Below are 11,982 nucleotides of genomic sequence, written 5' to 3' on the forward strand. Positions count from 1 at the left end.
TTTTTTTTTTTTAATCAAATAGCACAGCCGATTATCCTTATTTGCCTAAAATGATTGCTATGAAACTCTCTGGCTTTTGAATATTGTCGAGATGTGTGCTTAGTGAATTGGCGACTAGTGAAAACTCATCATTTGTTGGATTTGGCCAAGTTTATTCGCTTAGAGTTGAGGCAAGAAGTGACTTTAAGTAAATATTCAATTTCTATTTGTTAAAAATCATTTTCTTTTCACCTCTGTTTGGATTGAGGAGTAGACTATGGACTATGGAATAGGTGCAATTTTTGGCTAACTCTACTCTACTGTCTCTCCCTCCCCCTCTTTCCAAACTGATCATTAGATAAATAGTAAATAAACTAAACTTGCCAAACTCTCTCTCCCTCCCCCTCTTTCCAAACTGATCATTAGGCAAATAGTAAATAGACTAAATTATCCAATCGCTTAACTGACTTTCCTTTTTTGTTTCAAAATATACATGGGGTGAAGGGTGTCCATTGAATAGTGAATGAAAGGCCGTAGCTGGCAAAATTTGTTGAATAGTACATTTTTAGAAAAAAATTTGGTGAATAGCATGCGTAGGAATGGCAACGGGTTCGGGCCGGGTTTTTGCATACCCGGACCCGACCCGCGGGCCAAGACCCGGAACCCGGACCCGGCCCGATTATTAATCGGGTTTTTTTTTTTCCGAGGCCCATACCCGCTCCGCCAGGCCCCACGGGCCCCGTTTATCTTCTTGGACCCAAATCTAGCCTAACAATTTTTTTTTTTTAAGCCCATTAAATTTTTTCCCTAAATTCAAGCCTATTCAAGCCATTTAACATGGCCCAAATGCCAAAATTTGGCATTTAGGCCACATTATAGGGCAACCAAATCAAACCAAATTATAAGTTAATCATAAATTAACAAATCACAACTAAGATTTTAAATCAACAAATCACTTAAAAAGCTATAAAATAAATCCCACAAGTCTAGGAAATTACAAAATGTCTTATCCTCCAACTAACAAATGAAAAAGACTAAGAAATTCTTACAAAATGTCTTATCCTCCATAACCGGGTTTTTATCTGGGGCGGGTTTTGGGTCGGGTTTCGGATTTTTTTTTATAAAACCCGGACCCGACCCGAACCCGCTTCGGGTTTTTTTTTAAAAAACCCATACCCGACCCTATTCTTTATCGGGCCGGGTAAAATCCGGCCCATTAGGGTCGGGCCGGGCCGGGTATCCGCGGGCCGGATCTAAATTGCCATCCCCTGCATGCGTTTGAAGTTATTTAGTTATGTATACTGTTTTTAGAACTCAAGTTTGCCAAATTCGAGTTCCAATTGGTTTAGTCGTCTGACGTGGATTTAAAAATTAAAAAAAAAACACGTGGAAATTGAGTTTAGCAAACTCAAGTTCCAGCCCAGTTTAGACCTCCATTCTAGAGAGCTCCAAGCTTAGCCTTTCACCGTTACCGTTGCTAGCAACATATTGCCACTGCCATTGTGGTGGTGGCTTTCAACTCAAATCCTCATTCTCTGTCTGTTTTGCATAGACCCATTCTCTCTCCATAGTTGGTTGATGGGTCACGACGATGGGTATTTGGGTTGTTGTGCTTTGATGGGTCACGACAGTTCATGGGTGTTTGGTTTTTGTGTTATGATGGGTCACGATGGTCAGTGGGTATGGGTTTTGCAATTTGAGGGGTCACGAATGCAAGGGAGAGGATGGGTTTGCTGGGATTTTGTTTGGCTTGGTTTGGTGATTGGCTTTGGTGGGTGCTTCGACAGATCTGTTTGGTTCAATGAATTTCCTTTGATAGGTTGGTGGATTCGAATGGTTTTTGAGTCTAATGGTGTGTGTTGTGTTCCTTGTGGTTTTTTATTTTTTTATTTTAATTCCACGTCAAACCTATACTAGTTTGATCTCCGATTTTGGGTTGGAACTCAATTTTGCCAAATTCGAGTTCCAAAAACAGTCTACATAACTAAATAATTTCAAACGCATGCTATTCACCAAAAATTCTTCTAAAAAGTTACTATTCAGCAAAATTTTCCGACTGTTGCCTATCTCTAGCAATGTCTTTGCTAAATGCAGGGCCGACCCTAGGCCAAGGCCACTTAGGCCACTGCCTAGGGCCCCTACTAGAGGAAGGCCCCAAATTTTGGGGCAAAAATTGATATATTTAAAAAAAAAATTAGAGATATAGGAAAAAAAATTGTTTTATAATTTTCCTCTACTTTTAATTATTTTTGGGTATGAAGTTTGTGGTTTTCATTTTTTGGGTTTGAATTTGCTAGGTCTCTTCATGGTGTTCATGGTGTCAAATTTTTCATTTACAAGCCTAGAACTCGAGTTTCCTAAACTCGAGTTCCTTGTGGTTTTTTTTTAAATTTTAAATTCCACGTCAAACCTATACTAGTTGGACCTCGAGTTTGTTAAACTCGATTTTGGACTGGAACTCGATTTTGCCAAACTCGAGTTCCAAAAACAGTCTACATAACTAAATAATTTCAAACACATGCTATTCACCAAAAATTCTTCTAAAAAGTGACTATTCATCAAATTTTTCCGACCGTTGCCTATCTCTAGCAATGTCTTTGTTGAATGTAGGGCCGGCCCTAGGCCTAGGCCACTTAGGCCATCGCCTAGGGCCCCTACTAGAGAAAGGCCTCAAATTTTGGGGCAAAAATTGATATATTTTAAAAAAATTATAGATATAGGAAAAAAAAATTATAATTTTCCTTTACTTTTAAGAAGTCCCAAAGTATTGAGTAATGCTAGAAATGATACAACTTTAAATATGAGTCTTACAAATAGGGTAATGTTATAGTTTTACAAATTATTTTATAACATTTTTACAAACCGTTGTTGTAGCCAACTTCTTATTGATTTTCATCTAGACCCACCGATAACATCACTTTTTTATTTATCTAGAATTATTTATCACGTCATCAGTTTGTAAAAGTTTTTGTAAAAGAATTTGTATCTCTAACATTTTCCCTTACAAATATGTGTCACTAATCGCAAGAAATAATTTAAATAGGAAAATACTAGAAATATTATTAATTTTACTTGAAAACTTTACAAATTGATGTGACAATTAATATGATATGTGGACGTCAATAACTTATTAAATGCATTTTTGAATTATTTTTTGTGATTAATGATACATCTTTGTAAGCCTCATGTTGTAAAATTTATAATATCCCTAACATCATTCATTCAAATACTTGTTTATTATCTTCTTGAAGTGTCACAAATCGCATTCATTTCTACATTGTTTGAAAGTTTTTTTAAGTAAAATTTGTTATTGATTAACATTTTTCCAAAAAAAGAAGAAGCATATTACAAAATAAAAGGAATAGATTTTTGTTATAAAAAATTATGATATTAAATACTAGTTAAATATAACGAAAATGCCTCATTTAAATATATCACCTTAGGCCTTCAAATTTGTTGAGCCGCCCCTAGCTAATGTTGCTTGAAAGAAAGTATGATAAATGATGAACCGTTTATTACATTTTCTAGACATTGGTATCGGTTGCACAAAAACCAAAATTCCTTCTATCAACATTGGGTTGAGATCCCATAAAAAAGAAAAGAAAAGAAAAAAACATTGGGTTGAGTTGAAATCAATCCCTTTTTTTTATATAACGGATTTTACTTTAATCAATCTACTAATCATCATTAATGATTCCATTTTTATTTGTGGGCCTAGTTCGTATTTATGCTTACAAATGTTAGGGGGTTACATGTACTTAAAAACTAAAAACATGTGTTTGAAAATATGTGTCTGAAAACATGTGTGAAAATATGTGTGGGTGAAAAAGTATGTGAAAATACCTGTAATCAATACTATTATTTAAGGGGCTTCCCTTATTTGGATTTCTCATTTTTTTTATTCAAAAATACCCTTATATTTCTATGTTTAATTAGAGACAAAACTAAAGGATAATCTGGCAAAAATGTAACTTTAACTCCCACTAAAATATTACCTAAAAAATAGGACCACTCTCCTGTTAATTTTCAAAAATAGGACTACTATTCTGTTACTTTATCCATTTATAAATTGGATTCACAAAATAAAAATTATATATACAATAAAAATACAGAGTTTTTTTTATATACTAAAAAAGTGGCTGTCGCACACGTGGAGGACGTGAGTGTTTGTCGAGGCTAGTATTGTTTAAAAACTAAAAAAAAAAAAAAAAAAAAAGTGTTTGAGTGAGTACTCCAAACGGACCTTAACCACCGAAGCCCATCAACTGGACCCTACCGAGTTTGCCACTTTGCCTGGAGAAACTCAATATTTGGTTTTGTATGGCTGCCATTTTTTCAGGCCTTAAGATATTTTAAAAGAAACCGCGGGAGAAGATTCCTACTTCTTACTCCATTTATCAACTGCCATTCTCTCTCTCTCTCTCTCTCTCTCTCTCTCTCTGTGTCTGAAAACATGACAACTGTTCTCTCCTTTGCTTCCATCACTCCCAACCTTAATTCCCACAACCATAGTCTAATTTTCCGACAAAACTATCGCCCCAAAATATACAAATTTCGATGCAATAGAGAGAACCCAACAAGCAATTCTTCTTCTTCTTCTTCTACTTCTTCTTCTTCTTCTAGTCCAGAATCATCCGAACCTGAGGCTAAGAATACGCTGCTCAAGGTAGCTTGGTATAGCTCCGAGCTTTTGGGAATTGCTGCTTCATTTTTTCGTTCCCCTTCAAATGTTGAAGCTCCTGAAACAGTTGTTGAGCTTTCTGGAGATGGGTCTGGAGTGGCTGATCGTTCTCTAGTAGTGGAAACCATCAAAGATGATTTTCAAAGATCATATTTCGTCACAGGTTAGAGAAACAAACCCCCATTAGAAAATTCACTGAAACTTTAACAGTTTAGCCTCTTTTTTTTTTTTGAGATTTTGATTTTCATTTGGGGTTGACACAAACATAATGCTGGGATACAACTTTCTGCCGTTTGAGAAGGGTAATCTAGTTCTAACTTTGTTGGCTCATGTTCATGTTTTCAGATTGAATGCAGATTTATTTAGTCCAATTTGATTGTACTTTGGAACTTTTCTTTACTTTTGCCCCTTATCTAATATAAGATGCTGTTCCAATTAGTCCAATACTATAACACTGTTAAGTGAAATTTTGTTAGTGAGGAAACTATGTAACCAATTGTAGCCAACCTTACACGCATGGACACACCAACACGACACCACAATAACAGGGTAATTCTTGAAAAATTAGGACATGACACGGTGGGGCACGAAGATTAATTTTATATATATATATATATATATAATTTATTTTAGGCTTTTTTGTTTTTTAAGTTCTCTAAAAATAGACCCTCACAAAAAAAAAAACTCAAAATCTTTGAAAACATATTCGAAATAAAAGGCATTTTTTAAATAAAAAACTTTTTTTTTTTTCATTACACATTGAGAACATGCATGCAAAGCGTTTCCCCTATGATTGTGTCCGACACAGGCTGGAAAATTTGGGGTGTCCATGCTTAGTAGTAAACTCCAGTTTTTGGTAAGTAACAAAATACTACTGTTACATAAAGGGAAAGTTAAAAGATGTTTGAACTTAGAAGAAAGACTTGGGATTTCTTCTCTGGTTGTTGAGCAGCTTTAGGATCTACTTGAACGAGCAGAGATAAACTAGAGTGACATATCCTTTCTGATAAAGTTTTCTTAAAGTGTTGTGAGGAAGCCGACAATTGAGCTTTCACTACATAACTGAAGAGTTTTTTGTCAATTCCTTGTCCTGATGAACTTAAAAGTCTTAAACAACCAATCTTTGCCTAGAACTGCAAGCTATTGCAATTCTGAGAAATCAAGGTGTTGCAACTCTTGTTTAAGTAAAACCCTAATGGAAGAAGCTTGCACATTTCTCTAACAATCATTTCTGAAGTGAAAAAATCTAGGGGAAAATGTTTTGTAAACTGTTGCTTGCCAAATTTTAAACAAAGTGAAGATTCTTTGAAATCTTTAATAGAATAAATTGTGAAACCCTTTCTTAAATATGTAATCAGTTAGTCACCAAAAGCTAGTTTTCACCATAATATCTAGGTATGGAGGAAAATGACATAGCAACCGTACACTTCATAAGATGTATGGATTTTAGACTACATTATATGAGTTTTAATGCATCCATTTTAGGGACCTGCATGGATAATTTAGATAAAAACATTGTAGGGGACGTGAAGCAATCAAATTCTGGAACTAACTGAACATTCTCACTTTTCCAATGATTAGGAAACCTTACACTTGATGCTTATGAAGAACATTGTGAATTTGCGGATCCAGCAGGTTCCTTTAAAGGTCTTCGCCGTTTCAAAAGAAATTGTACAAATTTTGGATTACTTCTAGAGAAGTCAAATATGAAGCTTATGAAGTGGGAAGACTTTGGGGTGAGTTTTCTAAGTAGATTTCAAGTTTCCTTTATCATTTTAGGTTCATGGTTAGCCATCTCAGACATTTAAAATTGCTTGGCCTCCAAACTCCACCTTCATTGTCTGATTAACAAGACTTGCCAATTGACATATTTCTATAATCATATTTCTGGTTGTTCCATAAAAGTTTTTTGACATCAAATGCTTTTGTGATTACAGGATAAGGGAATTGGGCATTGGCGATTTAGTTGTATATTGTCATTTCCTTGGAAGCCCATTCTTTCTGGTATGTAATATGCTCTTTTACATCAAACTGATTCTAGCCAGTGAACTTATTTGGCCCTCTTTTGAGGATTGTTTCTTTTGTTAAAAGCATCATAACATATTCACAAAAATATGAATTTTTTCCCCTTTCCTTTTTTCCCTTTCAACAATTACAGATCTTTAGAAACACGAGTTCTTTTCTTTTCCAGTCAACATAAGGGGTGATTTTTTATCCACAAACCCTGCTTGTTTCAAACCAAACAGGAAGAAGAAATCATGGCAAATTCAAACCTGTTATATTGATTTGAACCCATGTATCTACCTTGCATTCTCTAACTATATTAATCTATTTTGCAGCAACAGGATATACTGAGTATTATTTTGATGCACAATCTGGAAAAGTATGCAGGTAAAGTTCTACAATCTGAGTCATTCCTTTCTATATTTGCTAATCGTTTTAGTTTGTTGAGCTTTATTTATGGAAATTTTCAGGCATGTGGAGCACTGGAATGTTCCCAAAATGATTTTACTGAAGCAAATTCTGAAGCCTAGCAGGGGTTTATGGCGCAAGAGAACAGATGCTTGAGGTATATGATGATGAACCTTATAGCTGACTGGGTTTCAACAAGTGACACACTCCCTAATAATAGATAATTATATGTTAAAAGAAAAAGGTTAAATCAATGTCAATTCTCAACTTTTAGTGGAATCTTCTATTGTGAAAAAAATCCTGCAATAAGTTACAGGCTTACAGCCACAGGCCCACAGTGAAGGGAAAGTTTGTTTGACCAGCTATGCTCTTCAAGCATGATGATTCTATTGCTGTATACTTTTTCCTTCCATACATGATCAGCACTGGAGAGTTTGTCTTGGAAGCAATAGTTCAAATAGAATTTCTAGGGAAGAGATTATGTTTATTTGTGGATTAATATCCTATTAGTCACAAATCTATGCTTTTAGCATTTTAACTAATTGTAAAATATGAGCTTCAGTGAAGGTCCAAACACTTCATCTCTCTATTTGCTGCTGGGTTATCACTAGTGAATTTGATTTTCTGGAGCATACAGTTTTTATAATTTTTTTTTACACATCAGATGTGCCAGATCAGTTGCATCTCCTAAAACTGGAGTCTTAGAGGCTCGAGTTCCTTCAATGAACTTGAGTCTCTAAAGCTCGATATGCTATTTAACAAAATTGTTTGGTTTTCTGCCGCATAACGAAATTGTTAAGAAAAGGCTGCTAAAGAGAAAAAAATCCTGGTACAATGCCTGCTAAACAGTTACACCAACTGGAGCACAGCTCAGTTTTTGCTTATCATGATTAAATTACCAGATTTAATGGTACAATGCCTCATAAGTGGTAACTGGTATACATTTTACTGCGGCAAAGTACATAGTGAAGGAATTAATCTTATATGCCATTTTGATCAACTGGGAGCTATTTTGCTTATCAACTTGTAATTTGCATTAATCTGCAAAAATCTAAAATACATAATTTAAGCCAATGACTCTTCACGTGGCCAGTGTGCATATCTAATTGTAATCAAAGTATTCACAACTTTGCTATACTAAACACCAAACTTAGCCCACAACATCTACTTCCTAAACATAATGTACATGCAAGTTAAACTTTAAGACAACTCAGATGTTATATGACCTAAATCCTAATTGTACATTTGGGCGTCATGCTTGTTGAGTATCAAAAATGTCATTTTAACACTGAATCACAAAAGAAAAAGAATGGCAGAATGGAAGAGTAAAGAGTGACAAAGCATGTACGTGAAAAACCCTATGAAAGGGATTAAAAACCACGGTGGGATGAAGGATGGAGTATCCTTCTCCCTTGAAAGCTATGCAATATTAAGAAAGTTTAAGGTTTACCTAGTGTTTCTCTTCCCAAAACCTTACACTTTTCTGTCTTTCTTCCTTACCCTTACCGAGATTTCTCCTTCTGTCCCTCCTTTTTGCTCAGCAACATTCTCCTTTTTATAGTACGAGAAATGTTGCTAGTTATACAAGGACATGTGTCTTACTCTCATTCCCTTTTTAATAAACCCTGATACAGCTATCACTAGTACTATTTTGTAGCTAGAAGAGAGAGAGAGAGAGAGAGAGAGAGAGAGAGAGAAGCCAATTCTGTCAAGGTGGTAGGTTGAAGGGCGGCTTTGCACCATCATGAAGGACAAGCAGAGAGGAGGAGAGGGAAAGCATGAGGCCTGAGGGCGATGCCCGTGTCCTTGGCAGTGGTCCAAACTAGTACTAACCAATGAGAGGTGTCCTGCTGCATCTAACTAATAGGGGATGAATTCTCTCTCATGGTAGTGCTCGATGTCCATGCCAGATTGCACATTTCTCTTCCACAATGGCATTCACGCTATTGGCATGAGCCAAATTCGTGGCTCCCCTCACCGAAGTCCCCGCTTTTGTAACTTAAGGTTGTCCAAGTGGAGGGCCAAGATGTAACCAAATCAGCATGCTTATTTACATCTGCTTGTGCACTGTACATTAGCCCCCTGACTGTCAATGGCATTTATGACCAACGTCATTGACGGTCACATCCTTTCAACTTGAATGCTTTTGAAACCATATCTTTTGACCATCAGGATTTGGACATGCGGTGTTCAAAGGTGATGTTAGCCGTTTTGGCGTCTCTTCGTTTCCCACGCTTGGTGGACAAACATAATGCTTCATAACTCCTGTGTCTTTTCACTGACTTCAATTGGTGGTCTTTAGAAGGAAAACAATCTCCTTCATAGCCTTCATTATTTTTGCATCCATTTTCTTTCCTTTTTTCCCTACTCAGAGTTCTCCCTTTCAAAAGAAAAGAAGAAAAATGGTAGCCAGTTCTTCCTCTACTGGTTCCAATTCTCCGAACCATGAACCTAATGCACCTAACCTTGGAGGTGCACCTTTCGAGGGTCCTAACCCTGTCCCTCCTCTTCCTATCCCTATTGCTCCCCTTTCTCCACTTGTTTTCCCTCATAAGGTAATTTAGGCCTTACCATGGGAAGAGAAGGTTAAGGATGAGGAGGAATACGATTATGAGGACCTTAGGGAGAAGGCTGAGGAGGAGGCTTATGATGCCTTTTGGATGAGTTTAATTTGGTATGAGAAGACACCTTTGACGATGGCCTCCCAAGGTGAAGAAGGAGGAGAAGGGGCTTCAATAACGGTTCTGACTCTAGCACTGAGGAGTCAGACTCCAACAATTGCTCTGGCTCTGACACTGAAGAGTCAAACCTTAATTATGACTCTTCATGGGAGGGTTTTGATGATGACTCTAATGCCTACAAGCCTTCATCTTGTTGAGCTTTTCGCCTCTAAAGCTGCAGCTTTTTTTTTTTTGGGTTTAAAGTGTAATGTGGCCATACTAAGGGACTTAGGCTGTAAGGGTAATTTTTGAATGTAAAGGGGGTCACAGGGGCCATTTTAATGTAATACTAATCTTTTTAAAAAAAATATATAAATGTAAGATTAGTATTTTCTATTATGTTTTATGTTTATTTTACTTAGTGTGTTTATCTTGCTATTTAAAATAAACTCTCTCTCACAGGGAAACAAACACATAAACATATCAGTTAATAAAAACAAAAGGAAAGGTAAAGTAAAAGAATGAACCTAGTTGTGAAGCATTACACCTTTTTGCAATTCTTTCTAAGGCAGTTTCTCTAATAGTGAACCACTTGGGGTTGAGTTTCCATTTGTCATTCCCCTTCATTGACACATGTCACTTTTCGAATTGGTGGCTCTCCTTCAAAATTTTCCTTTTGAGAGGGAAAATTTCAAACTATATATTTAGGAGAAAAACTATTTCCCTCTTTCATTTACTTTTCAACCCTAACCCTGAAAAATTTGCCAAAGTAAATCTTCCATGGATGTCAAACATGCTCTAAGATCAAGTTCATAAAAAATTGCTGTAAGTTTAAACCCCAAGATTAGCAAAGCCATTATTAGGAGGGGATTAAAATCCTTCAGTCAAAGAGCAGTGGGTTATCCCTTCCCTATCTTGGGGATAACCTTTTTGATGAAAGTTTTGATTGAGAGTCTCTCCCTTGCTCTGCAGATTGTCCTTACATAGCATATGGAGAAGCTGATGATCTTTTGCCATAAACTTGGATTTGAATCACGTTCCTTAACTTAGTACTTGTAGAGGGTATTTTTCTCCTAGCACTGATGTGGTCTTCAAATCTCACACCTTTGTTTTTAAAGGCTGGAAGAGTTGATGTCGAAGGGTATTATGGGCGCAATAGGGGGAGTACACCTCGGTCGAGTGGACCGTGGCGGAGAAAAGATGGAGTCACCACCTATATTAGGTCTAGGAACAAAAAATATAGTGCTCTTGTGTAAGGACTGATCTTTACCAGAGCTAGTATTTAGAGTTTATGTATAGGGATGAGAAGGTGTTAAGCACCCAACCCTACCTGACCCATAGATCGACCTCCACTTATTGTGTTCCAAATCTTAATCTCATCAAAGGGCCCTCTAACATGTTATTTTAAACTCACACACACTAACATGCAAAACATAGCAAATGTCTCACACTCATCCATAGCATAAAAACCCTACCATTCATCTAGCAACATACATATCCAAAGGCAGCAAGCACATCACAAAACAGTAGCATCAACAATGCATTTACTTATGCGTATTCAATCATTCAAACCTAGCATCATGGTATTCATCAATTAAGAAGACCAATCATCATATTCAAAGATGCATGTTCACATTCATATGCATGACTTACCTTTACTTACCTTGCTGCACCATAACACCTTAGTACCTATGCATCAATGCATGTTCTAGTTCTCATGAATGTTCATGTGGTTCAACCAAGACATAAACCCATTATTAATTTATCAATCCAAGCATGTGAAGCATGTTATTTAATTAACCCTAATGCTAAACATGTGAAAACTAGACTCAACAAAACCTAAATATGTGATTAAAACTAAATAAAACAAATAAAAAAACAAGAGCCCTAAATTTGCATTTTTGGGCACAAGTATGCGTGCATATACATAAGGTTTGCGTGTGTACCCCAACTGTATATATACGCATACTTCAAGAATGCGTATGCATGCATAGAGCATGTGCAACAAAAGTTTATAAAAAGTAGAGCTCAACATGATTTGAATACACAGAAGGCCATGAAGAAAATTTGAAGTTTGAAGAAAGGAGGTAAAAACAAGGGATTTTGGATCCATATGATTTTGCATATCGATGCATATTCTCTTTGAACTAGTTTTGCATGAATCACTTACCATTTTCATTGATTAGTCCAAATATGAATTTAGAATTCGATTATCTCTAGTCAACTCGACCATTGTCCTTATTTGAACAT

At 36.2% G+C, this 11,982-nt stretch overlaps 1 protein-coding gene across 1 annotated transcript; it reads left to right on the plus strand.

The window, feature by feature from the left end:
- Nucleotides 1–4,297: 4,297 nt before the first annotated feature.
- Nucleotides 4,298–7,660, plus strand: LOC142615263 (uncharacterized). The gene is made up of 5 exons (XM_075787993.1): nucleotides 4,298–4,823; nucleotides 6,242–6,396; nucleotides 6,598–6,664; nucleotides 7,000–7,051; nucleotides 7,135–7,660. Exons 1-5 carry the CDS (start codon nucleotides 4,433–4,435, stop codon nucleotides 7,226–7,228), a joined length of 759 nt encoding a protein of 252 aa, XP_075644108.1. The 5' UTR covers nucleotides 4,298–4,432; the 3' UTR covers nucleotides 7,229–7,660.
- The last annotated feature ends 4,322 nt before the right edge of the window (nucleotides 7,661–11,982 follow it).

The sequence above is a fragment of the Castanea sativa genome, chromosome 11, assembly GCF_040712315.1.
Source record: "Castanea sativa cultivar Marrone di Chiusa Pesio chromosome 11, ASM4071231v1".
Lineage (NCBI taxonomy): Eukaryota > Viridiplantae > Streptophyta > Magnoliopsida > Fagales > Fagaceae > Castanea > Castanea sativa.

What these genes read in the sequence shown, in the direction of transcription:
- LOC142615263 (XM_075787993.1), top strand. Translation starts at nt 4,433, where the DNA reads ATGACAACTGTTCTCTCCTTTGCTTCCATCACTCCCAACCTTAATTCC. An exon ending in TTGGAAGCCCATTCTTTCTG is followed by an intron (nt 6,665 to 6,999) that starts GTATGTAATATG and finishes TCTATTTTGCAG; the next exon opens with CAACAGGATATACTGAGTAT. An exon ending in CAATCTGGAAAAGTATGCAG is followed by an intron (nt 7,052 to 7,134) that starts GTAAAGTTCTAC and finishes GGAAATTTTCAG; the next exon opens with GCATGTGGAGCACTGGAATG.